The sequence below is a fragment of the Rana temporaria genome, chromosome 4 (genome assembly GCF_905171775.1).
Source record: "Rana temporaria chromosome 4, aRanTem1.1, whole genome shotgun sequence".
Classification (NCBI taxonomy): domain Eukaryota; kingdom Metazoa; phylum Chordata; class Amphibia; order Anura; family Ranidae; genus Rana; species Rana temporaria.
The window spans coordinates 462323941-462351421 of NC_053492.1; the positions used below are offsets into that span (position 1 = coordinate 462323941).

The window sequence follows — 27481 nt, forward strand, 5'->3', positions numbered from 1 at the left end:
TTCTGGGACACTGTATTGTCCTGAAATGAAGGTGCCCGGGAGAGACCTGCAAAATGAGGGACTGTACCGGGCAATCCAGGACACGTGGTCAAGGCTGCATTCACACCTGAGCGTCGGTCGTTTTTTCGGGCGTTTTTTTCCGCCGTTTTGTCGCTCGTATTCATGCTTATTTGCGCGTTTGCATACAGCGTCGACCGACGTTTTTGTACTTCGACGTTTTTTATTTTAGCCAATAGGAAAAATTATCATCTTTTCATTACTTGTTGCTATGTTGGTAGATTTTTTTAATCTTCTGCCTGGGTGAAAAGTTCTATTGATTAAAGCGACGAAACACCCGTAGCAAACGCTCGTTGTCGCGCTAGTCGCTTGAATCGAGCGTTTCCATTACTTTCTATGGGAAATGGAAACGCTCAAAAACGCCCAAAGCGCCCGATACGCGCAACAAAAAAGGGTCCGGAACTTGTTTGAGCTTCAGGCGTTCGGCGTCAGGCGTATTGGCGTGCAGATGTGAACCATCTCCATAAGGAATAATGTATTTTTTCCCCTCTAGCGTATTTGAGCGTCGCGCTTCAGGCGACAAAACGCTCAGGTGTGAATGCAGCCTTATAGCAGCTGAGCCAATGGCTGCGCTGCTATCAATCTATCCAATAAAGAGCCGAGAAGACCGGCCCAAAATCAAGCGCGCTCTCGATGTGGGGCTTTCAAGGGCTCAGGTAAGAAAACCGGGGGGCTGGGGGGCTTGTAATCATTGGATGTTTTTTCACCTTAACGCATAGGATGCATTAGGTGAAAAAACTTGAAGGTTTACAGCCCCTTTAAATGTAAAAATTGCCATATCTGAAATTCAGCTTTAGGCAAGCCCAAAAGTGTTGCGCTACTCAAACCACTTAGCAAAGAGCACATTCAAGTAGGCTTTTGACTCTGTGATAATCATCATTTTAGCGAATACAAGTCATCTTGTTCTTCGCAAAGACAAAAATTAAGACAGTCAAGCAACTCGGTGCTTCATAATATATCCGTATCCTTGGGCTACATAACACTTCAGCTTACTGAGGGGTCAGAAAAGTCAGTTGAGGGTTAAATACATATTTGTATCTAGATATGCTGTAAGAGTTCAGTGGGAAAGTGCCATTTTGCAATCACAACAGGTAGAGCTGATTGAGATGGTCCTCTTAATATTCATGGTGCTGGCAATAGTTGCCATGGAAACCTAGACGCTATACATCAGTAATGAGAATCATGTCAACATTAATAACAGAGATTTCAAGCTAAACGACGATTAAGCCCCTCAAGCTTTCATTTTCACAACGTCTGTGGTATATCATACCAGGTATAGGTATCTAGTTTCATGACCGATAACGCCAGCACATTTTTTTTAGGTGATGCTGCTGAAATAAAATATATTAGTCGATAAAGTGTCTTAGCAATAAAAATGTTTTTTTGTGAGTGTAGATTGGAGTAGGGAATATCCCTTACCAGTAGTGATGAGCTTGAATTCAGGCTTTGGATTAGACTTGGGCTCAGGCTTGAGTTTAGGCTTTGGATCAGACTTGGGCTTAGGGCTTGAGTTTGGGCTTGGGATCAGGCTTTGGATCAGGCTTAGGATCAGTCTTGGGCTCAGGCTTGAGTTCAGGCTTTGGATTAGACTTGGGCTCAGGCTTAAGTTCAGGCTTTCGACCAGACTTGGCCTCAGGCTTGAGTTCAGGCTTGGGTTCAGGCTTTGGATCAGGCTTGAGTTCAGGATTGGGTTCAGGCTTTGGATCAGACTTAGGATCAGGCTTGGGTTCAGGCTTCCGATCAGACTTGAGTTCAGGCTTGGGTTCAGACTTGGGCTCAGGCTTCAGTTCAGGCCTTGTACACACGATCAGTCCAAACTGATGAAAACTTACTGAAGTTCAGTTTCATCAGTCCAAACCTACCATGTGTATGCCCCATCGGACTTTTGTCCTTCAGACCAAAGTTTTAGAACTTGCTTTAAAATCGGACTGATGGACGCCTGACCGATCGGTCAAAACCGATGGTTAGTACGCAAAAGCATCGGTTCAAAACCTGCTCAGAATCAAGTCGACGCATGCTTGGAAGCATTGAACTTAGTTTTCTTCAGCACGTCGTTGTGTTTTACGTCGTTGGACTCGATCGGTTTTTGAACCGATGGTGTGTAGGCACATCAGACCATCAGTCCGTTTTCATCAGTTTGGACTGATCGTGTGTACAAAGCCTCAAGCTTTCAATCAGATTTGAGTTCAGGCTTCAGTTCAGGCTTTGGATCAGACTTAGGATCAGGCTTGAGTTTGGGCTTGAGTTCAGGCTTTGGATCAGGCTTGAGTTTAGGCTTGGGTTCAGGCTTGAGTTTAGGCTTGGGTTCAGGCTTGAGTTTAGGCTTGGGTTTTAGGCTTAGGATCAGACTTGGGATTAGGCTTGAGTTCAGATTTGGGATCAGGCTTGGGATCAGGCTTGAGGTCAGACTTGAGTTTAGGCTTGGGTTCAAAAACTTAGAAACATGGGTACAGAAAAATGGCAGCATCTGCTCTGGACTGAAGAGTAAAAAGGTGAAATATTTGGCTGTAGCAGGAGGCAATTTGTTCTCGAAAGGCTGGAGACAATAATGAGTGTCTGCAGGCAACAGTGAAGCGTGGTGGGGGTTCCTTGCACGTCTGCATTTCTACAAATGGAGTTGGAGATTTGGTCAGGGTCAATGGTGTCCTCAATACTGAAAAATACAGGTAGATACTTATTCATCATGCCAATCACAGGGTGGTGTGTGATTGGCCCCAAATTTTACCCCGAAATGGACAACAACCCCAAACATACAGCAAATGTCATTAAGAACTATCTTCAGCATAAAGAAGAACAAGAAGTCCTGGAAGTGACGGTTTGGCTCCCACAGAGCCCTGATCTCAATATCATTGTGTCTGTATGGGATTAAAGAGACAAAAAGGATTTTAGGCAGCCGACATCCACAGAAGATCTGTGATTAGTTCTCTGAGATGTTTGGAACAACCTACCCGCCGAGTTCCTTCAAAAATTGTGCAAGTGTATCTAGAAGAATTGATGCCGTTTTGAAGGTAAAGGGTGGTCACACCAAATATTGATTGGATTTGTATTTTTTTTTCTGTTCATTTAGTTTGTATTTTGTTAACTGATAAAAATAAACTATTAACACTTCTATTTCTGAAAGAATTGTTCATACCTAAAACTTTTTCACAGTACTGTATGTACAGTATATATTTATATACACACACACACACACATTTGTGCTCATAAGTTTACATACCCTGGCAACATTTTAGTTGGTCTACCTGACCTGTGGTTTGGTTTCAACAGAACCCCTCATTTTCCACTTCTTGATTAGAGTTTGAACACTGCTGATTGGCATTCTCAATTCCTGGGATATCTTTTTATATCCCTTTCCTGATTTATACAGTTCAACTACCTTTTCCCGCAGATCCAATTCTTTTGCTTTCCCCATGACTCAGAATCCAGAAACGTCAGTGCAGCACTGGATGCAAGGGTCACACTAATTACAAGCAAACAGATCACAAGTGAGGATGGTTACCTTTAATAGTCATTCAAACCCCTTTGGGTCAACTTGTGTGCATGTTATCAGGCCAAAATCACCAGGGTATGTAAACTTTTGATCAGGGTCATCTGGGTAGTTTCTTTTGTTTTTGTTTTTGTGTTATAATTCCTATTCTCTGAAAAATAGCCAAGAAATCATAAATTCTGCCAGGGTATGTAAACTTATGAGCACAACTGTATGTACATATATATATATATTGTAACAATATGGCCCGTGGGACCCAGAGGCCCTTGGAGGATGTGGGGTACTCCTGTGTCAGCTTCACCAATGACTCTTGCGTCTAGGGTCATCCTATGTCCACTAGGGGCATAGGATGACTGAGAACTGATATCTTGAATTACATGAGATGGGACAGTAATGATAATTCATGTATTGCAGGATATCTTGAAATATTACAAGTTGTTCATTCTGAACACAACAGGTCAATAGAGTGTGTCCTTCAGTGTGGAACATAGACTGTTGAGATGTTAATCACCTCCAGCTACCTGGCTGTAGTGATGAAAGCTTGCTGTGATTGCATTCTATTGTCTATTGTGTTAATTAAGCCTGACTCCTAAGATATTTCATGGTGCTATGCTAACTAACCCTGTATTGTGTTGAAAGTTCTATTGATGCTAATATGTGTTGTGAGTTAACACACTCTAAAGGTCAGTCGTCTGACTTATGTTCACTAAAGGAATGTGTATTGTGTAGCAGGTGAGAATAGCTTATCGCGGAGTCAGAAAGTCTGTCTAAGATGTGGATTGAGGGGGACTCGTTAGCACCCATTGTGTAATGTTGTGGGTGGAGTATGTCATTGTCCCTTTTCTTACTGCAGCATGCTTTGTAACTGTATATAAGAAACCTGAGTTTACCATTAACCACTTAAGCCCTGGACCAAAATGCAGGTAAAGGACCAGGCCCCTTTTTGCGATTCGGGACTGCGTCGCTTTAACTGACAATTGCGCGGTCGTGCGACGTGGCTCCCAAACAAAATTGGCGTCCTTTTTTTCCCACAAACAGAGCATTCTTTTGGTGGTATTTGATCACCTCTGCGGTTTTTATTTTTTGTGCTATAAACAAAAATTGAGTGACAATTTTGAATAAAATGCAATATTTTTTACTTTTTGCTATAATAAATATCCCCCAAAAATATATAAAAAAAATATTTTTCCCCTCAGTTTAGGCCGATACGTATTCTTCTACATATTTTTGGTTAAAAAAAATCGCAATAAGGGTTTATCTGTTTGTTTGCGCAAAATTTATAGCGTTTACATAATAGGGGATAGTTTTATTGTATTTTTATTATTTTTTTTTTTTTACTACTAATGGCGGCGATCAGCGATTTTTTTCGTGACTGCGACATTACGGCGGACACTTCGGACAATTTTGACACATTTTTGGGACCATTATCAGTTTCACAGCAAAAAATGCATTTAAAATGCATTCTTTATTGTTGAAATGACAGTTGCAGTTTGGGAGTTAACCACAGGGGGCGCTGAAGGGGTTATGTTTCACCTAGTGTGTGTTTACAACTATAGGGGGGTGTGACTGTAGGAGTGATGTCATCGATTGTGTCTCCCTATAAAGGGGATGACACGATCGATGCAGCCGCCACAGTGAAGCACGGGGAAGCCGTGTTTACACGCGGCTCTCCCCGTTCTTCAGTTCTGGGGACCGATCGCGGGACACCAGCGGCGATGGGGTCTTCGGGTCTCGCGGTCCCGGAGCTTCGGACCGGGTCACGGGCGCATGCCCGCGACCCATGGCTGGGTAGATGTAAAGGACGTGCCGGTACGTCCATCTGCCCAGCCGTGCTATTCTGCTAACGTATATCGTCGTGTGGCGGTCGTTAAGTGGTTAAAATCATTCCGTTTGGAACCAGAGAACAGAGCTGTGTGTGTCTCATTCTTCTGGGGGAAATCCAATGGGTCGGAAGCTATCTTGGGTTGGTGGAATGGAATATCGTAACGGCGTTAACCCCTGACCGTTACATATATATTATCCATCTCAATGCTATCATTGTTTTTCTTATAATAGAAACTGAAAGCAGACATCACTTTTCCTTCTCACTAAAGGAATTATATAACTGTCTATTGCCAAGTAGGATGATTGCAATCCATGATCAGTCTTTCATAGCAGCCAATCACATTGCATCATTTTGCTAATATATAACGACAGTAAATTGAAATCCAATCACTTCTCTTTCATAGTCAACAGTCGTCATTAAAAAAGTACGAACGTTTCCATAAATATCTCTGAACCCGACAGCAAAATGTCTCTGCAATTTGTTTCCTGATGTAGACCATTACACGAGATTAGTAATTAGGCCTGCATCACTGCATGTCAGGACTGATAAAGGCTTAGGAGGATGCCGCTGTTAATCAAGTTGCTGGATGGAGTTATCCACAAGCTCAGTCTCTGCAGTCAAGTCTTGTCACATGAATTCTTATTTGCATGAATGTAGCTGTGAAATCTCCCCGACAAGACTTAGTAGTTGCCTACGACTCCAGGGAAAGATGTGTACAATGAAGGGATTATGAAAAGTCTGATGGGTCACTTAAAGCCCAACACCGGAAAAATAATCTTTGCATTAGGGCACCCAATCACACTCCAAGGGTTAAATTCTCTTTTTAGCCTAGGGGTAGAGGAAGAAGGTGTACTTACCTGTTTCTATGGGCTCCGATACGTTACGCCGCTGTAACTTTGGGCGCAAGTTCTGTATTCAGGAAGAACTTGCGCCCTTAGTTACGGCGGCGTAACGTATGTGTGGCGGCGTAAGCCCGCCTAATTCAAATGGGGATGTTGGGGGCGTGTTTTATTTAAATTTCACTTGACCCTGCGTTTTTGACGTTTTTTTTTAACGGCGCATGCGCCGTCCGTAAAATATCCCAGTGTGCATTGCTCCAAAGTACGCCGCAAGGACATATTGGATTCGACGTGAACGTAAATGACGTACAGCCCTATTCGCAAATGACTTACGCAAACAACGTAACATTTTCAAAACTCGGTGCGGGAACGACGGCCATACTTAACATTAGCTACGCCTCATATAGCAGGGGTAACTATACGCCGAAAAAAGCCTAACGCAAACGACGTAAAAAAATGCGCCGGCGGGACGTACGTTTCTGAATCGGCGTTAATACCTAATTAGCATATTCCTTGCGTAACTATACGGAAGCGCCACCTAGCGGCCAGCGTGAATATGCAGCCTAAGATACGATGGTGTAAGACACTTACACCAGTCGGATCTTAGGGAAATCTATGCGTAGCTTATTCTCTGAATCAGGCGCATAGATACGACGGCCAGCACTCAGAGATACGACGGCGTATCCAGGAGATACGCCGTCGTATCTCCTATCTGAATCTAGCCCTATGTTTCCATAGGTTCCCTCTATCTGTGTGACTGGTCCCCTAAACCTAGAGCATCCTCTTTAACCACTTGCCGACCGCCGCACATAGATATACGTCGGCAGAATGGCACAGGTAGACAAATGGGCGTATAGGTATGTCCCTTTAATTTGCCGCCTTGCGGGCGTGGGAGCATGCCCAGGGGTCCCGCAAACTCGATGTTCGCCGGCGGCCCGCAATCGTGTGACCGAGGCAGAATGGGGATATGCCTGTGTAAACAAGGTATTTCCATGTTCTGACTAGTGACATGACAGGGATCTACTGCTCCTTGTGATTGGGAGCAGTGATCGCTGTCATGTCAGTGGTAGCCCACCCCCCCCACAGTTAGATTCACTCCCTAGGACACACTTAACCTCTTGATCGCCCCCTAGTGTTTATCCCCTTCCCTGCCAGCGTCATTTACACAGTAATCGGTGCATTTTTATAACACTGATCGCTGTATACAGTCATGGCCGAAATTGTTGCATCCTGAAATTTCTCCAGAAAATCAAGTATTTCTCACAGAAAAGTATTGCAGTAACACATGTTTTGCTATACACATGTTTATTCCCTTTGTGTGTATTGGAACAAAACAAAAAAAGGGAGGAAACAAAAATAAAACTGGACATAGGGGTAGATTCACGTACAGGCGCCTAAAATTAGGACGGCCTAGCCTACTCTTTTTAGGCTACACCGCCTTAAATTATTTAGGTTAAAAGTGATTCTCAAACCACTTACCTTCAAATTTTAGGCGTCGTAGCCTAAAACGAGCGGGCGTAAGCGCGCCTAATTCAAATGACTGGGAGGGGGGCGTGTATTATTGAAATGAGGCTTGACCTCACGTTTTTTGACGTTTTTTACACTGCGCATGCGCCGGGCGACTACATTTCCCAGTGCGCATTGCGGCTAAGTAGGCCGTACGGGCCTATTGATTTTGACGCGTACGTAAACGACGTAAATCCCGATTCACGGACGACTTGCGCAAACGACGTAAAAAATTCGAACCTCGCGGCGGGAACGGCGGCCATACTTAACATTGTTATTCCACCTCATAGGTGGAATAACTTTAGGCGGCCTATCGCGTACGGAAACGACGTAACTCGACGTTGTAGGCCCGGCGTACGCTCGTAAATCGTCGGGAATCGGTGTAGCCCCTCATTTACATAATCTAGGCCGGCTGCAATGGCAGCGCCATCTAGCGGGCAAAAGAAACATTGCAGCCTAAGATAGAATGGCGCAAGCCAGCCTATCTTAGGTATGTTTAAGTGTATCTCTGTTTGAGAATACACTTAAACATAGGTCGGCTTAGATTCAGAGTTAGGTCGGCTTATCTGTAGATAAGCCGGCCTAACTCTTTGTGAATCTACCTAATAATCTTTAACAAAACTCCAAAAATGGGCTGGTCAAAATTCTTGGCACCCTTAACTTAATGTTTGGTTGCACACCCTTTGGAAAAAAGACTGAAATCGGTCGCTTCCTATAACCATCAATAAGCTTCTTACACCTCTCAGCCAGAATTTTGGACCACTCTTCCTTTGCAAACTGCTCCAGGTCTCTCTTATTGGAAGGGCGCCGTTTCCCAACAGCAATTTTAAGATCTCTCCACAGGTGTTCAATGGGATTTAGATCTGGACTCATTGCTGGCCACTCTCCAGCGCTTTGTTGCCATCCATTTCTGGGTGCTTTTTGATGTATGTTTGGGGTCATTGTCCTGCTGGAAGACCCAAGATCTCAGACGCAAACCCAGCTTTCTGACACTGGGCTCTACAGTGCAAACCAAAATCCTTTGGTAATCCTCAGATTTCATGATGCCTTGGCACACATTCAAAGCACCCAGTGCCAGAGGCAGCAAAACAACCCCAAAACATCATTGAACCTCCACCATATTTCACTGTAGGTACTGTGTTCTTTTCTTTGTAGGCCTCATTCTGTTTTCAGTAAACAGTAGAATGATGTGCTTTAACCACTTAAGGACCCCTTCACGCCGATATACGTTGGCAGAATGGCACGGCTGGGCACATCAACGTATATGTACGTTGTCCTTTAAGCCCAGCCGTGGGGTCGCAGGCGCGGTCCGAAGCTCCGTGACCGTGACAGCGGGACTCGCGGACCCAATCGCCGCTGGAGTCCCGCGATCGGTCCCCGGAGCTGAAGATTGGGGAGAGCTGTGTGTAAACACGGCTTCCCCGTTCTTCAATGTGGCGGCGTCATCGATCGTGTGATCCCTCTTATAGGGGGACACAATCGATGACCTCACACCACCAGCCACACTCCCCTACAGTTGTAAACACACTTGTGGTCACACATAACCCCATCAGCGCCCCCTGTCGTTAACTCCCAAACTGCAATTGTCATTTTCACAATAAACAATGCATTTTAAATGCATTTTTTGCTGTGAAAATGACAATGGTCCCAAAAATGTGTCAAAATTGTCCGAAGTGTCCGCCATAATGTCGCAGTCATGAAAAAAATCGCTGATCGCTGCCATTAGTAGTAAAAAAAAAAAGTTATTAAAAATGCAATAAAACTATCCCCTATTTTGTAAACGCTATAAATTTTGCGCAAACCAACCGATAAACGCTTATTGTGATTTTTCTTACCAAAAATAGGTAGAAGAATACGTATCGGCCTAAACTGAGGAAAAAAAAATGTTTTATATATTTTTGGGGGATATTTTTTTTAGCAAAAAGTAAAAAATATTGCTTTTTTTTCAAAATTGTCGCTCTATTTTTGTTTATAGCGCAAAAAATAAAAACCGCAGAGGTGATCAAATACCACCAAAAGAAAGCTCTTTTTTGTGGGAAAAAAAGGACGTCAATTTTGTTTGGGAGCCACGTCGCACGACCGCGCAATTGTCAGTTAACGCGACGCAGTGCCGAATCGCAAAAAGGGGCCTGGTCCTTTACCTGCATTTTGGTCCGGGTCTCAAGACTCACATGAAAGAAGATCTGGCGATGTTTATTCGTCGTATGATCCGTAGAATGTAAAGTTACAACAGGTAAAAGAACAATTCTTCCATGCAGGTTTAGAAGATGCAGGTCACATAGAAAGTACAGCATAAAATGGCTGATACAGAGAAGAGGGGGAGGAGAAAACTCAGCAGCATTCAAACTACGGAGTGGCACAAGAGACAAACTTAAAGCGGTTGTAAACCCGCATATACATTATTATTATTTTTTACACCTGCAAGGCAAAAGCCATAATGAGCTAGTATGCACCGCATATTAGCTCATTATGAAATACTTACCTCGGAACGAAGTGTATGGAACTTACCTGGTCCACGCTGAGCGTGTCTTCCGGGTATCGCCGCTCCAGTGCTGTGATTGGCTGGAGCGGCGATGACGTCACTCCCGGGCATGCGCGCGGGAGATTTCATTCCGGCATGCCGGCCCTTCAGCCGAGGATCCCCCCTGCGCATGCGCCGCTGCAATCAGCGGCGCATTGCGAGGGGAATATCTCCTAAACCGTACAGGTTTAGGAGATATTCTTTATAATAAGGCTTACCTGTAGGCAAAAGTCAAAAATGTGGGTTTACAACCACTTTAAGATGGACATTAAAGAGACAGTACATTATAATAAAACAATATCATGTAACATGACATTTATTATAGCAAAAAGTAAAAAATATTGCATTTTTTTCAAAATTGTCTTTCTATTTTTGTTTATAGCGCAAAAAATAAAAACCGCAGAGGTGATCAAATACCACCAAAAGAAAGCTCTATTTGTGGGAAAAAAGGACGCCAATTTTGTTTGGGAGCCACGTCGCACGACCGCGCAATTGTCAGTTAAAGCGACGCAGTGCCAAATCGCAAAAAGGGGCAAGGTCCTTAACCTGCATATTGGTCCGGGTCTTAAGTGGTTAAGGAGTATCTCACCAAAATTCCTATTGCAGAGGACGATGCCTAAAATGTGACTTTATCATGAAGAGAAGTGGGAAAATCAGTGAGCCAATCATGCAGGAAATTACATTTCTGGGGGGGATTGAAATGAAAATGTCTTTTTAATACCATAAAATTGCAAAATGGTTTGGTTGGCAGTTTTATTTGCTATATTACTTTTGTATTTTTTATTTTTATGAAAGTAGAATTTCTCTTTAACACATCTTTGAACTATTCCAGTCAGACCCTGCTCCTGATTCTCAAAGCAGCTTCCAGTGTGTGACATCCCTATCGCAGTCACTGGAAACACACTACGGCAGGTCATGTCTCTGTAATGTAGGGGGGTCTGTATGGGCTGTACTGTAGAGGGGGGCTGTATTGTAGAGGGGGACTGTAATGTAGGGGGTCTGTATTGTAGAGGGGGGTCTGTAATGTAGGGGGTCTGTATTGTAGAGGGGGTCTGTAATGTAGGGGGGTCTGTACTGTAGGGAGGGGGTTTGTACTGTAGGGAGGTCTGTGTAACATGCAGGGGGTTCAGAACTGTTAGGGGGTGTCTGTGTAACAAATTGTGGGGGGCTGTATAATGCAAAGGGGTCCAGAGGTGGAGTGCTATGTAATGTAAAGGGGTCCAGAGGTGAAGGGTGCTGTGTAATGTAAAAGGGTCCAGAGGTGCAGGGTGCTGTGTAATGTAAAGGGGTCCAGAGGTGCAGGGTGCTGTGTAATGTAAAGGGGTCCAGAGGTGCAGGGTGATGTGTAATGTAAAGGGGTCCATAGGTGCAGGGTGCTGTGTAATGTAAAGGGGTCCAGAGGTGCAGGGTGATGTGTAATGTAAAGGGGTCCAGAGGTGCAGGGTGCTGTGTAATGTAAACGGGTCCAGAGGTGCAGGGTGCTGTGTAATGTAAACGGGTCCAGAGGTGCAGGGTGCTGTGTAATGTAAACGGGTCCGGAGGTGCAGGGTGCTGTGTAATGTAAAGGGGTCCAGAGGTGCAGGGTGCTGTGTAATGTAAAGGGGTCCAGAGGTGCGGTGCTATGTAATGTAAAGGGGTCCAGGGTGCTGTGTAATGTAAAGGGGTCCAGAGGTGTAGGTGCTGTGTAATGTAAATCGGTCCAGAGGTGCAGGGTGCTGTGTAATGTAAAGGGGTCCAGAGGTACAAGGTGCTGGAACACCACACATCCCATCATTACCCCCGCCGCAAAGCCCCCCAGTCCGAGCCTGACTACGGGCAATGCAAGTGGAAGCTGATTATCCTTGCAGTGGCCCGGATTCAGAGAGCAATTGCGCCTGCGTAACCATAGTTACGCAGCGCAATTGCTGACTTGCTCCGGCGTTACGAATGCTCCTGATTCAGGAACATCGTAACGCCGACTGCAGCCTAAAATCTGCGTGGCATAAGAGCCTTATGCCACGCAGATTTTAGGCTGCATTCTTGCGATGACCGCTAGGGGGCGCTCCCATTGTGCTCAGTGTATAGTATGCAAATTGCATACTAACACCGATTCACAATGTTGCGCGAGCCCTGCGTACGCAAGGTACAGAGTTTCCGTACGGCGTCTTTAGCGTAAGGCTGCCCCTTCTAATAGTAGGGGCAGCCAATGCTAAAGGATACCCGCCGTTCCCGTATCGTGAAATTTTAATTTCACGTCGTTTGCGTAAGTGATACGTGAATGGCGCTGGACGCCATTCACGTTCACTTTGAAGCAAATGACGTCCTTGCGACGTCATTTGCCGCAATGCACGTCGGGAAAGTTTCCCGACGGCGCATGCGCTTTAAAATCGGCGCGGGAACGCGCCTAATTTAAATGATTCCCGCCACCTGCGGGATCATTTAAATTGCGCGCGCTTACGCCGGGCAATTTTGCCGGCGCGCCCTCGCAATTTACGGAGCTACTGCTCCGTGAATCGAGGGCAGCGGCGCAAATTTGCGGGGGCGCAGGGCAAAATTGTTGCCCTGTGCCTCCGTAATTTCAGCGCAAATCTTACTGAATCTGGGCCAGTGTGTTTAGGAATTGTAAGAGGGAATTGGAGAACTTGGAGGAAACCCGCATGGCGAGACTATACAAACGCCATGTGGTCAGTGTTCCTGGTGCAAACCCTGGAGCCCAGTAAAAGTGTAAAAGACTGCACAAATTATGACCTAAAATGTCTGACACAATCTTTGCAGGATATCTCCATTAAAAAAAAATACAAATAACGTTTTTATAGTCTGCCTGGATAGAGAAAACACACAGCTTGTTCAAATTTTAACAAACAATAATGAGGAATAGCCGATGTCTGTGTACTAGAGTAATAAAAGCCTAGAGCTCCCCCAACTGGAAATGTCTCACCAAGACGTATAGGCTGAATAGTATTTATGAAAGTGCAAGAGATACAATAAATATAACAAGTAAGTACAGCCAAACCTTGGCTTGCGAGTATAATTCATTCCAGAAACATGCTTGTAATTCAAAGCACTTGTATATCAAAGCAAATTTCCCCATAAGAAATAATGGAAACTCAGATGATTCGTTCCACAACCATTTATTCATAAGTCCTTCATTGTATAGTCCCAGGGCCGTCTTTAATATGGTTTGGGCCCTGGGCAAACATTTTTTTGGGCCCCCCTCCAGCTTATTTTGGGCCTGGCTGGTTCACATGTATGTTTTGGCGGCCCTCATTTGTGCAGGTACAGCAGCCCATTGATTTGAATGGGCCGCCATGCCTTTGTTTCCTGCAGAAAAAAAGGTGCATTCAGCATTTTAAAAATACAGTTGCCTTGAAATCCATTCTGCTTTTGCGCCATGCTACTTACCTGCAGTTCTTGCACACACAAACGCACTGTGTTTTTAAAAGCGTGACCTAAACGTCTAAAAATGCAGTAAGATTGACAGTGCGAGAACTGCAGATAAGTCACAGCAGACAGCAGAATGGACAGACAGTGCTGTATTTCAGTGCTTGGTGGTCATAGACGTGCCGTGTGTGCAGCCTATTACATGAGGCATGCGCTTTTCTTTGCAGGAAACGCAGGCATGGCGGCCCATTCAAATGAATAGGCTGCTATGCCTGCGCAAATGTGGGCCGCCAAAACACATACATGTGAACCAGCCAGGCCCAAAATAAGCCCATCAAGCAGTTAAATACAGACAGTAATGCCATGTGCTCTGAGGCCTTACTCAGCCTGGACTGCAGGTCTGGTCTGTGATTTAAAGAGTTCCTCTATTTTACACATGGCATGGCATGGGGTCCCATTGTTCTAAAGCAGAATGGACAGACCGTGCTGTGACCCCCATGCCATGCCATGTGTAAAATAGAGGAACTTTTTAAAACACTGACCAGACCTGCAGTGAATCATCAAATATTATAAAGACTTTGGGCACACTCTAGAGAAAACTTATATTTACAATATAGATTAGCAAACAGTGACATACCTTGAGGAGCAGGACATGAAGAAGTCAGCCTCGGGAAGAGCAAACTGGGGATGTTATAAAATCACATTCTAATTCCCTTTTATATACAAGCAGCACCCAGTGGCAGGAAGGGAGAAGTGCACGTCTAAAGGGAAGCCAGGGGTGCTGTACATTTTAAAACACTGGGAAGGGAAGCAGTACTGTCACTGGCTGCGTGCCGCTGATGATTTTCAGCCTGATTTGTGGGCAGCACAGGGGCTTAACGGGCGACAGGGCCGCCATCAGGAATTATGGGGCCACTTACACAGCTTCAGGCATGGGCCCCCTGGAGCAGAGAACCGGGATGGGGGGGGTGCTGCCGCCTGAAATTGAGAAGCAGGGGGGGCTGCCACAAATTTAGTAGCGCGGGCCCTTTAATAAAAAGAAAAAAAGAAATAAAAAATATATATAAAAAATATATTTTAAAAAGGGGGTTGCAATCTGGGGCCATGGGGACCTCTGGGCCCTTTAATCATTTTTTTTTTAATAAAAATAAATTACAAAAAAAAGGGGGTTGCCATCCGGGACCTCTGGGCCCTTTAATAAAAAATAAAAAATATATATATATAAAAGAAACGTTTATAAAAAAAAAGGGGGGGTTGCCATCCAGGGCCCTGGGGACCTCTGGGCCCTTCAATAAAAAAAATATATAAACAAAAATAAAAAAATAAACATTTATAAAAAAAAAGGGTGTTTGCCACATGGGGACCTCTGAGCCATTTAATAAAAAAAATATATATATTAAATTTTTTTTTTATTTAAAAATAAATAAAAAAAGGGGCGTTGCCATCTGGGCCCCTGGGGGCCTCCGGGCCCCTGGGGACCCCTAAAAAATTGTCCCTTTAATAAAAAAAAAAATATTAAAAAAATATATTTTTTTTATTTAAAAATAAATAAAAAAAATGGGGGGTTGCCATCTGGGGCCCTGGGGGCCTCCGGGCCCCTGGGGGCCTCCGGACCCCTAAAAAAAAAAAAAAATAATAATAATTTTTTTTTTTTTTTTTTTTTAAAGGGGGTTGCTTTGGGCCCCCAACAGTGACAGGGCCCAGGGCACCTGCCCCATTTGCCCTTCGGTAAAGACGGCCCTGTATAGTCCATATAAAAAGATTATAGCAATGTGATAGGTGTCCCTCATTTCAATCCTAAAAAGTTGGGAGGTATGTATAACCTATCACCAAAAGTATGCAGGCATAGGACACACCCTTTGCCACGCCCCCTTAAAGGAGATTTGTACAAAAAAAGAAGATTGGTTAAACCCACAAGTGCTTTTTTTTTACCATTACTATTCCTTGATTTGGGCTTTTGGAATTTACAAATGCAGCAATTTAGAAATCAGATGAAAGGTTTAGTGTTGGAAAACATTTATTGATAGATAAAAAGTGCATTTTAGATACATTTATATAGATCTGACCAAAATGAGGGACAAATGAGAAGGAATGGGGGACAGAGGGACATTGTTCCAAATCAGGGACAGTCCCTCGAAATCAGGGACAGTTGGGAGCTATGAGGTTGTGTAACCATAAAGGGGAAGATCCACAGTGAGAGTACGCCGGCGTATCTACTGATACTCAGGCGTACTTTCAAATTTCCCGCGTCGTATCGTTGTTTTGAATCCTCAAACCAAGATACGACGGCATCTGGGTTAGATCCGACAGGCGTACGTCTTCGTACGCCTTCGGATCTAAGATGCAATTCTTCGGCGTCCGCTGGGTGGCGTTCCTGTCGTTTTCGGCGTTGAGTATGCAAATTAGCTATTTCCGACGATCCACAAACGTACGAGCGTCCGTCGCATTCTTTTACGTCGTCTCTAGTCAGGTTTTTCCGGCGTATAGTTAAAGCTGCTTTTTCGTGGCGTATAGTTAGACTTGCTATGTTAAGTATGGCCGTCGTTCCCGCGTTTAATTAGATTTTTTTTTTAGTTTGGGTAAGTCGTCCGTGAATCGCGGGATGGACGTAATTTACGTCCAAGTCTAAACAATGACGTCCTTGCGACGTCATTTCGCGCAATGCACTGCGGGAAATTTAGGGACGGCACATGCGCAGTTCGTCCGGCGCGGGGACGCGCTTCATTTAAATGAAACACGCCCCACTACTCACCGATTTGAATTAGGCGCCATTACGCCGCGAGAGATACACTATGCCGCCGTAACTTACGGCGCAAATTCTTTGTGGATTCAAAGCGACAACAAGTAAGTTACAGCGGCGTAGCGTATCTCACATACGCTGCGCCCATGCAATTCTTTCTGGATCTGCCCCAAGATCTCCATCCACAAGGGGATTAGAAGCCAAATCCAGCAGGAGCTCCAGAGTATAAAAGAGAAGAGAGGCGCCTCTTGAAATGTGTTGCTAAATGTTCATTAAATGTAACCATATTGCTACACTTTGAGGCGACTCTCTTCTCTTTTATACTCAGTTGTGACATGACGCTTTTTGTATATCAAGTCAAAATGTGTTTAAACATTTTGCTTCCCTTGCAAAACGCTCTCAAACCAAGTTACTCTCCAACCAAGGTGTAAATAGTGCCTCATATCAGTGGGAGAAATAGTGCTCCAAGGGCTAATGTTCTTGCCCCCCCATGCAATTTCGCTCTCCACCTGCTCAGAGACATACAATAAATATCAGCTAGACTAAAAATCAGTTTACTGTATCAGATCAGGCAGTGATTGCGATTGGTTGCCAGAGGTTACAGCATATCATTACTGCTCACTGATCAGTTGCTAGAGGTTACAGCACATCATCGCCTCACTGCAGAGGGGCATGATATACATATGAATGCCGCCTTTATTTACATATTAATTCCACCGGCCGTCGCTATTTACATATGAATGTTCCCGTTATTTGCATATGAATGATGGTTATTTACATGTAAACACAGAGTCTACAAGTGAGTCATCTGTACACAACAATAGGGCAGAGCTGGGCAGCATTAGTAGCAGCACTTCACACTGAGATATCGGGACACAGCACATGACTTAAACTTCAAGGGACAAGGGATTTTTAACTGGGATAGTTGGCAAGTATGAGGCAGCTGCTTTGGGCCCCACAAGAATGATAGGGCCCAGGGCAGCTTCCCCTTTTGCCCTGCCTTAAAGATGGCCCTGAGTATAGGTTGTAGTAACAAAGGAGATTTAGGTCATCAAGGCTCCAGTAAGTATTATCAAAGCCTGGTGGTAGGTATTTATTGACCGAAGGTTGACATATCTGGGCATTATTTAGTGATCCTATCCACTAGCATTGCTTCATTCTTTTCATCAATCAAAACCTGTGGTATCTGAATTTTAGTTTCAATGAGGGCAAATCTTGGACTCCTCCAGGCCAAATATGGATATTTCTAAAAGTTCAAGAAAAATCCCAAGAGGGTAGACAGATCTCCCCAAGTATTGGGGAACTGTAGAGTAGCGTGATCTGGATGTTTTAGAAGGTATATTAGAGAAATAGGTAGAGTGTTCCTTTGAGGTTGCTTTTTCACAAGAGTGTCACCATTGGTTGCAGACTCCTCACCTTCACCAGATTCACCATTTTTTTGCTTTAAAACCCCGTACACACGATTGCAATTTCCGATGTATGCCCCATCGGAAATTCAGAGGAATTACATCGGAGTTTAGATCATGTTCTCTTTTACTCCGATGGAATTCTGTCGGAATTCTGATGTGATTTTGGCCGGTCAAAAGTCTGAACGTGTGTACGGGGCTTAAAGCGGAGGTTCACCCAAAAAACAAGTATATAACATTACATTCAGTATACCCCAAACATGTACAGTATGCCGTTTTTTTTTTTTTTTTGGGGGGTGTACATATGGTATTATCGGTATTTTCGTTCCGGCTTCCGGGTACTCGCTCCTGGGCGTTCCTGTGACTAGGAGAGCTGACTGCGTAGGCGTCGTATAGAGCCGACGCGCGGTTCGGCTACTTTCGGAAAGTTGTGACGCGCCTTATCCGCCGGTGGGAGTTTTCTCAGGCACGTCAATCATATGGGCGATGACATTACGGCACTGCACAGGAACGCCTACTCCCGCGGGAGCGAGTACCCGGAAGCCGGAAGGAAAATAGCGATAATACCGTATGTACACCCCAAAAAAAAAAAAACGGCATACTGTACATGTTTGGGGTATACTGAATGTAATGTTATATACTTGTTTTTTGGGTGAACCTCCGCTTAAGCTTCAAAAACCAACAAAGAGGAGTTTGATCTGCACCCAGAGCTTGGTTGGTACCCCCCCCCCCCCCCCTCTTGTTTTCTCAAGACACAAAAGCATGCAAGCCGGTTTGATTTGACATACATATCCATAAATCATATCAAATATTTTATCTTTGAAAGTTTCCTTTTATCTTGCACACACAGAGTCAAAATAGGATTCCTAATTGGTTAATCTGCTTTGCATTTGCAGATCATTCCTTGGCCAGGGATCACGGCATTTTGTTCCATATCAGTTCTGTGAAATCATGGATCATGTGAGTCACAGACAACAGCTGGCCCCACCACCAGTGAATAGAGGAATGCTACTGCTACGAGCCATTAACGCGAGCGCACCTCATGTGAGAGATGAATTTCTTTTCACCATCTCCAGAAATCTCAGTGGAAAATAGCCTTGTATGAACCGATACACATTTCTATTTAGCTCTGTAGGTGTAGAAATCCAGTATTTAATAATCAAGCTTTGCCTTTTAGTATCATCAATCAGTAATTTTACAGATATATGACCATTCCTGCTGTGGGGGGGGGGGGGCATCTCAGGGTATACAGGGGGGCAGAGGTTGTTCACCATCCCTTTGGCGTAAGTCGGTGTAAGTAGAAGTGGGCATGAGCCATGCTAATGAGGCATGACCCCATGCAAATGATGGGCCGAGCACCAGACAGATACGTATCGGCAACTGCGCATGCGCCGTCCCGTGGGCGCATCTCAGTTCGCATGCTCCCAATCACGTCGGAACAACTGCCTAAGATACGTCGGATCACTGCCTACGGCGTGAACGTAACCTACGCCTAGTCATTTTCACGTCCTACGTAAAATACGTCGGCTTGTGTTCCCTGGTGCAGCCCTTTGCATGGATGCTGCTGAGTTACACCTCCTTTATGGGGCATAACTTTGCACCGGACGTATGACTTTACGCGCACTGCGTCGGACGGACGGACGTTCGTGAATCGGCGTATCTCCCTCATTTGCATATGTGAATAGAAAATCAATGGGAGCGCCAAATACATCCAGCGTAAATATGCGCCCACTCTACGCCGGCGTAGGCAAGTTACGTCGGTCTGATGAAGCCTATTTTTAGGCGTATCTTAGTTTGTGGGTCGGCGCATAGATACGACGGCGCACATTTGTACTTACGACGGCGTATATCGAGATACGTCGGCGCAAGTGCTTTGTGAATCCGGGCCAATGTACCTAAGACCTGGATTTTCAATCCAGTTTGCATTTTCAAATACAGGTTTGCAGCAGGTGTTGAAAGTACTCAGAGGCGTAACTAGAACCTTCAGGGCTTCGGTGTAGGAAAATATGAAAGAGACCCCCCCCCCCCAGCGGATGCCCTTCCCACTGATCCCAGGGTCTTTTTATTCCATTGTGAGACACTTTATTACAGTCCCCCTTTATGCCATCTTGGGGTCCCCCCACAGTGGCAGAAATCCAGGGCCCAGTTGCAAGTGCGACCTTTGTGACCCCAGTAGTTCCACCACTGGTGTCAGTATTTATTTTATTTTGTATTTTTTTTATTTTACCATTTTTTAAATGTATTTATTTACAATTTGATTATCTATTATTTCAAAAATAAAATGTAGGACCCCCCATTGGGAGGCTTTGGTAAAGGGGTTTAAACTGACCTCAGATATTTTACCTTTAAGACAGAGAAAGGAGTCTCTGCAGCCTCAGCAGCATAGAATTAATGAACAGGAACAGCTCTGTACAGTTCGGCCCAGATTCACAAAGCACTTACGCCGACGTATAACAAGTTATGCCGACGTAAGTGCAAATGTGCGATGTCGTATCTGTGCGCCAGACCCACAAACAGATATGCGCCTAAAACCAGGCTACACCCCGCCGACGTAGCTTGCTTACGCCGGGGTAGGGTGGGCACACATTTAGGCTGGGTGCTTGGTGCCGCTCCCATTGATTAACCATTCAAACATGCAAATGAGGAAAATACGGCGATTCACGAACCTGCGTGCGCCCGACGCAGGCTACGCGAGGTGCGCGTAAGTTGTGCGTCCGGCGTAAAGTTATTCCCCATAAAGGAGGTGCAACCCAGCAGCAGACATGCAAAGGTCTGCACCAGGGAACACAAGCCGGTGTATTTTACGTTGGACGTGTGTCTGGCTGGGCGTAGGTTACGTTCACGCCGTACGCAGTGATCCGGCGTAGTTTAGGCAGTTGTTCCGACGTGGTTGTGAGCAGGCGCAGTTTGTGATACGTATCTGTCTGGCGCTCGGCCCATCATTTGCATGGGGTCACGCCTCATTTGCATGGGTCATTTGCATGGGTCACGCCCACTTCCACCTACGCCGGCGTACGCCTTTGAATCCCACGCCACGCTGGCGCAGCATTGGGAGCACTGGCTTGCTGAATGCATTGCTTGCCTCTCTGCGCTGCGTTGGCGTAGCGTACATTGGTTACTCTACGGCGGCGTAACGTGCGCCTTGCTCTCTGTGAATCTGGGCCTTTATTCGTAAACCGAAGCATAGTAAACACAGAGTCATTGATTGTTACCGATCACTGACTCTATTCCTTAAGACAAGGAAGGGGCCGGTGAATAACACATTTACCAGCTCCTTCTCCACACTCCATCCTGACAGTAGCCCTGACAGCAGCCGGTGGTAGGGTGTAACCCAGAAGCACAGGGGAGGGGGGGAGGAACCATGGGAGTACACAGGGGCCCGGTACAGCAGGACAGATATGGAGAGGTGGTGGTGGGGGTGGCATGTAGAGCAACGGATACCCTCCATTTCCTTTCTGCAGCTGCTAAATGTATGCAGGAGGGTGAGGAGGAGAAGCAGGCATTCAGCGGCTGCATGGGGGGATCAGTTCCTCTTATTGCCGTCGCCCCTCCCATTCAGGTGTACGGGGGGGCCAGATGGGCCCCCTGAAGCATGGATCCAGGTTGCAATGGCGAATCCTGCGACCCCTGTACATACGCCACTGGTGTGCACAACCTAAAACCTCCAATTGGATCCAGTGGCGTCGCTATGGGGGGGCAGGGTGACACCAGTGAAGCAGTGACAGTTGGCTCTTTTCCCCACTCAGTCCGCCAGTGAACCAGAGGTGTATTTAGGTTTTGTGCTGCCCAAGGCCTGACTAAACTCACGCACCCCCTAATTAAAATATGACACACCCCTTCCTGGCAAGGTCACGCCCCTTTCTGTTTAAGACCCGCCCTAAAAAAAAATGGGGACACTAGTTCTGAGGGTCGGTTGGGGGGGCAATGAATTCCCTTAATTTGCATAGAGTTCCTCTCACTTCCTGTTTGGCTATGGGGTAGGAAGTGAAGGAAAATTTCTGCAATGGGACAGGGATGGTAAAAAATAAACTGACAGGGGCTAAACCCCCCCCCCCCCCCCCACCCTTAATCTATCCAAAATTAAAAATAAAGTGTAGCCTATAGTTCTACTTTAAGCACAAATTTCTGATAATTTTATGGAGAGGACTAAGAAGATATAACCATGCCAATGGGGCAGCAGAACCCCCCCCCCCCCTGTCATCGTATCTCCCCCCACTTGCCCCCCACTCTTTCTCCTGTCAACAGTGGAGAAAAGAGAGCAGCTCTCATCTGGTTCGCCACACAGCTTGGTGCCCGGTTTGCTTTCCTCTCCATTTGCCACAGCAGAGGGCCAATCAGAAGAGGCAAGGGGAGCATCATGGGACATGTAGTCCCAAAAGATTGGCAGCTCCATTGTTGTACACAGGCAGCAGATTTCAGCCCCCAGCATGAACTCTGCTGGAGGGAAATATTGAGAGCCTGGAACCCAGGATAAAGCTGAGTGACTGCTACAGGAAAAAGAGAGGACTATGCTGGGGGAAGCCAAAGAGAGAGACACACTTAACTCGCAGCACCACAGTGAGAGAGCCATGCTGTACCCGCACCACCACAGTGAGAGAGCCATGCTGTACCCGCACAACCACAGTGAGAGAGCCACACTGTACCCACACTACCACAATGAGAGAGCCATGCTGTACACCCACCATTAGAGAGATCCACACTGCCTAGCACCACCACAGGTAGAGAGCCACACAGTACCTGCACTACCACAATGTGAGAGCCATGCTGTACACCCACCATTAGAGAGATCCACACTGCCTAGCACCACCACAGGTAAAGAGCCACACAGTACCCGCACTACCACAATGAGTGAGCCATGCTGTACACCCACCATTAGAGAGATCCACACTGCCTAGCACCACCAGAGGGAGAGAGCCACGCTGCTGTCTAGCACCACCAGGGATTGAGAGCCACGCTGCTGCCCAGCACCAGAGATTGAGAGCCACGCTGCTGCCCAGCACCACCGGAGATTGAGAGCCACGCTGTTGCCCAGCAGCATCACCAGAGAAAGGGTCATGCTGCTGCCCAGCACCACCAAAGAGACAAAGACTGAGCCACTGCCAGGGTACAGACATGCTGCACTACTGAGCAGAGTCAGCCACCCAGAGTGAGCGAACGTTCAGCAGGGGGGATCAGTGATGATGTTTCTCTGGGTCTGGTAAGAGGGCCTGTCGGCCATTATCCATTATTGCTCCTAGGGACTGAGCCATTTGAATATGCCTATCCTGCTATCCTCTAGGCCTTATTGACAGCCGCAACACACATCAACTAGCTCCAATGCTGGGCTGCTTGCTCAAAAATAGGAGGGGGGGTGACACCATGTTTTACCGCACCAGGTGACCCCAACCCTAGTGAGGTCACTGATTGAATCCCAGTTTCCTTTGTTCCCTTTATAAAAAGTCCCCATATTTCAGTCTTATGATGTAGCAGTGCACAACAATATTTTTCCCCCGGGTAAACCAGATTTACATCTCATCAAACATCAGAAGTGATCACACAGTGGAAAGCATTATGCAATTGACATAAAAAAACATGATCTCAGTTGAAATATTAGTAAAGTGAAACTGGGTCATTGTAAGATATTTGCTTAGTAAGCTTAGCTTGATTCCACAAGTCATTAATCATGATAAAATAAACCCAGAGAAGCAATTCGCAGCAAGAGACCGAGCTCCAGTTGTCCAGCGTGGTCCTTCCAGCCAGATACATAACACTCTATGAAACCTTTGTATGAATTCTCCTTTCCAAATATTTTAGAACACTTCTGTCCGGACACCTTTGTCCTTCTTGTCTCAGTTTCTTACTCTATCTATTTTATTTTTTTTATTCAAAACCCTGTTTAGTAAAAACATTTTCAGCTAGAGATAAGCCTGCCAAAATCAACTCCCAGTTATCAGAAGTTTAGTGATTGTAAAAATAAAGCTCAGGAGTTCAACATCGTTAGATGGCTGTGGAACCATAACTAAAAGACTTTGGGGCAGATCCACAAAGATCTGCACCGGCGCAGCGTATCTGAGATACGCTATGCCGCCGTAACTTACTTGGCTTTGGTTTGAATCCTGAAAAAATTTGCGCCGTAAGTTACGGCGGCGTAGTGTATCTCTCGCGGCGCAATGACGCGGAATTCAAATGCGGCGAGTAGGGGGCGTGTTTCATTTAAATGAAGCGCGTCCCCGTGCCGAACGAACTGCGCATGCCCCGTCCGTCAAAACTCCCAGGGTGCATTGCTCCAAATGACGTCGCAAGGACGTCATTGTTTTCGACGTGTACGTAAATGGCGTCCAGTCCCATTCACCGACGACTTACGCAAACGACGTAAAATGTTCAAAATTATACGTGGGAACGACGGCCATACTTAACATTGAGTACACCACCAGATAGCAGCTTTAACTATACGCCGGAAAAAGCCGAACGGAAACAACGTAAAAAAATGCGACGGCCGCTCGTACGTTCGTGGATCGTCGGAAATAGCTAATTTGCATACTCGACGCGGATTACGACGGGAACGCCACCTAGCGGACGCCGAAAAATTGCATCTAAGATCTGAAGGCGTACGAAGACGTACGCCTGTCGGATCTAACCCAGATGCCGTCGTATCTTGTTTTGAGGATTCAAACCAAAGATACGACGCGGGAATTTTGAAATTACGCCGGCGTATCAATAGATACGCCGGCGTACTTTCTTTGTGGATCTGCCCCTTTGTTTATTTAACCACTTTATAAATGGCGTCTGGTGGAAAGGGCTTTTAAACACACTTCCAGCTACTGTCAGGGCATTCTGTTGCAAGTGATTCATTTCCACCAGTGTTGCCAACCGTCCGTATTTTTATGGACAGTTTGTAAAAACGGGCACTCTTTCCCCCCATTCGTGGTTGCGGGAATGTGCCAGTAAAAATAGCCGAGATCGGTTCGGCTTGGAACTGCGCATTGAGATTGGAGGCTGGGGGTGATTGGAGGCAGGGGGTGATGGTGACTGTGGTGGCACCGCAGAGGGGGATGGAGGCAGGGGGCAATGTAGGCAGGGGGAGATTGGAGGCAGGTAGTGTTGGTGGCACCGCAGAGGGGGATGGTGGCACCGCAGAGGGTGGGGGATGGAGAAAGGGGTTGTTGGTGGCAACTCAGAGGGGGATGGAGGCAGGGGGTGATTGGAGGCAGGGGGTGATTGGAGGCAGGGGGAGATTGGAGGCAGAGGGCGATTGGAGGTAGGGGGTGTTGGTGGCAGAGAGGGGTGGAGGCAGGGGTTGACGTGACTAAATAATTTGCCCTTATTATATTGAAAATAACAAAAATATGTTTTTTTACCTTAATATCTAACTTAACCACTTGCTTACTGGGCACATAAACCCCCTTCGTGCCCAGGCGAAATTTCAGCTTCCGGCACTGCGACGCTTTAACTGACATTTGCGCGGTCCTGCGTCGTGGTTCCCAAACAAAATTGACATCCTTTTTCCCCACAAATAGAGCTTTATTTTGGTGGTATTTGATCACCTCTGTGGTTTTTATTTTTTGCGCTATTAACAAAAAAAGAGCGACAATTTTAAAAAAATATATATATTTTTTACTTGTTGCTATAATAAATATCCCAATTTTTTTTAAAAAAACTATTTTTTTCTCAGTTAAGGCCGATACGTATTTTTCAACGTATTGTTGTAAAAAAAAAAAAATCGCAATAAGCGACTGGTTTGCGCAAAAGTTATAGCGCCTACAAAATCGGGAACAGAATTATGATTTTTTATTTAGCACTCAGGCTTTCACATTGGGATTGCAGATGAGGCTTCTTTCAGGCGATTTACAGGCTTTTTTTAACGGCAAAACGCCCCAGTGGGAAAGGGCCCTAAAGAAGTTAAAGCAGAGTTCCACCCAAAAAACTTCCACTTTTCGGAACCCTCCCTCCGGTGTCACATTTGGCACCTTTCAGGGGGGAGGGGGGTGCAGATACCTGTGTAATGCAGGTATTTGCACCCACTTCTGGGAATGACTCCCACGGGAGTCACTCCACTTCCCGTCGCCGAACCCCCCCCCCCCCCCCCGCTGCCTTCTGGGAAACACACTGGTCCCTGGAGACAGCGGGGACCACTGGGAAAGCACCACGCTACTCGTGCATGCGCAGTAGGGAACCGGGCTTCACCGCAAGGCTTCACTTCCTGATTCCCCCACTGAGGATGGCAGCGGGGGCTGCCGAGAGACAAACAATTGCTCGTCTTCTGCTGTCGGCATCGCGGGCGGGCTGGACAGGTAAGTGTCCATTTATTAAAAGTCAGCAGCTGCAGCATTTGTAGCTGCTGGCTTTAAAAAAAAAAAAAAAATTTTCACGGGACCTCTTCTTATAGGTTAGCCTGTTCAACATAAGAGGACACCTAGGGCCAGATTCACAGAAAAAGTACGCCGGAGTATCTGCTGATACTCCGGCGTACTTTCAAATTTGCTGCGTCGTATCTTTATTTGTAATTCACAAACAAAGATACGACGGCTTTTGGCTAAGATCCGACAGGCTTTGTACGCCTTCGGATCGTAGGTGTAATTCTCCGGCGGCCGCTGGGTGGAGTTTGCGTCGTTTTCCAGCGTCGGGTATGCAAATTAGCTGTTTACGGCGATCCACGAAGGTACGCGCGTTCGTCGCATTCTCTTACGTCGTCGCTAGTCGGTTTTTCCCGTCGCAATCTTAAGCCTGCTATTTCATGGCTTAGATTTAGACCAGCCATGTTAAAGTATGGCCGTCGTTCCCGCGTCGAATTTCAATTTTTTTTTTTTTTTTGCGTAAGACGTCCGGGAATACGGGAATATGAAAGTACGTTACGCACGTCGCCGTTCAAAAAACACGTCGGGGCGCCGTAATTTCGCGCAAAGCACGGAGGGAAATTTCCTAACGGAGCATGCGCAGAACGTTCGGTGCGGGAACGCGCCTAATTTAAATGGTACACGCCCCATTTGAATTAGGCGGGCTTGCGCCGGATGGCTTTATGCTACGCCGCCACAAGTTTACAGGCAAGTGCTTTGTGAATCAAGCACTTACGCCGAAAACTTGCGGCGGCGTAACGTAAAGGGGATACGTTACGCCGCCGTAATTATTCGTGAATCTGGCCACTAGAGCTCTACTTTTTTGCCTGAAGCAATACATATCAAATATGCATATGAAATATTTCACCAGGCTAAAAAATTAAAATGTATTTCATTTTGTACACTTAAAAAAATAAAAATTCCTTTAAAATTTTGCAAATTTTGGCAAATTAATTTTCCATTGAAGAAACAACCTGCAATTATTTTTGGAATAAATGAAGGAATACTTACATAATTTGGCTCTGTCAGCTTTCTGAAAGCTAGAATTTTTGTCTTTGTTTTTGCTGGTAGTTGGAACATCTGCCTTCGATGTATTCCTCTCTACAGGATAGAACTGTTGCTCCAGCTTTCTTTGGGTCATTAGGTTCATGCTGTGTTGGGTACTGACGTACAGCATAAGATATGCAGAATCCCTGATGGAAAACAAGTAACGCTACACCAGTAGCAGCAATGAGAGCTTCATACTTTCTTGTTCCATATGTATTATTAGTCAACCTTTTAAAGTGGTTGTAAACCCATTACAACCACTTTAACCTACAGGTAAGCCTAGATTAACCACTTCCCGCCCGGCCTATAGCCGATTTACGTCCGGGAAGTGGTTTTGAAATCCTGACTGGACGTCCAGGGACGTCCTGCAGGATTTCATGC

At 45.8% G+C, this 27481-nt stretch overlaps 1 protein-coding gene across 1 annotated transcript; it reads right to left on the reverse strand.

Annotated features, from left to right (window-relative positions):
- Positions 1 to 1556: 1556 nt before the first annotated feature.
- On the reverse strand, positions 1557 to 27203 carry LOC120935790 (protein TsetseEP-like). The gene is made up of 4 exons (XM_040347851.1): positions 27065 to 27203; positions 12809 to 12920; positions 2274 to 2534; positions 1557 to 1851 (listed from the first exon to the last, which is right to left on the reverse strand). The coding sequence occupies exons 1-4, from the start codon at positions 27201 to 27203 to the stop codon at positions 1557 to 1559; spliced, it is 807 nt and encodes a 268-aa protein (XP_040203785.1).
- Between the last annotated feature and the right edge of the window lie 278 nt (positions 27204 to 27481).

What these genes read in the sequence shown, in the direction of transcription:
- LOC120935790 (XM_040347851.1), bottom strand. Translation starts at nt 27,203, where the DNA reads ATGAACCTAATGACCCAAAGAAAGCTGGAGCAACAGTTCTATCCTGTA. An exon ending in AGCTGACAGAGCCAAATTAT is followed by an intron (nt 12,921 to 27,064) that starts GTAAGTATTCCT and finishes ACTGGGCTCCAG; the next exon opens with GGTTTGCACCAGGAACACTG. An exon ending in AAACTCAAGCCTGATCCTAA is followed by an intron (nt 1,852 to 2,273) that starts GTCTGATCCAAA and finishes CGTGTGTACAAG; the next exon opens with GCCTGAACTGAAGCCTGAGC.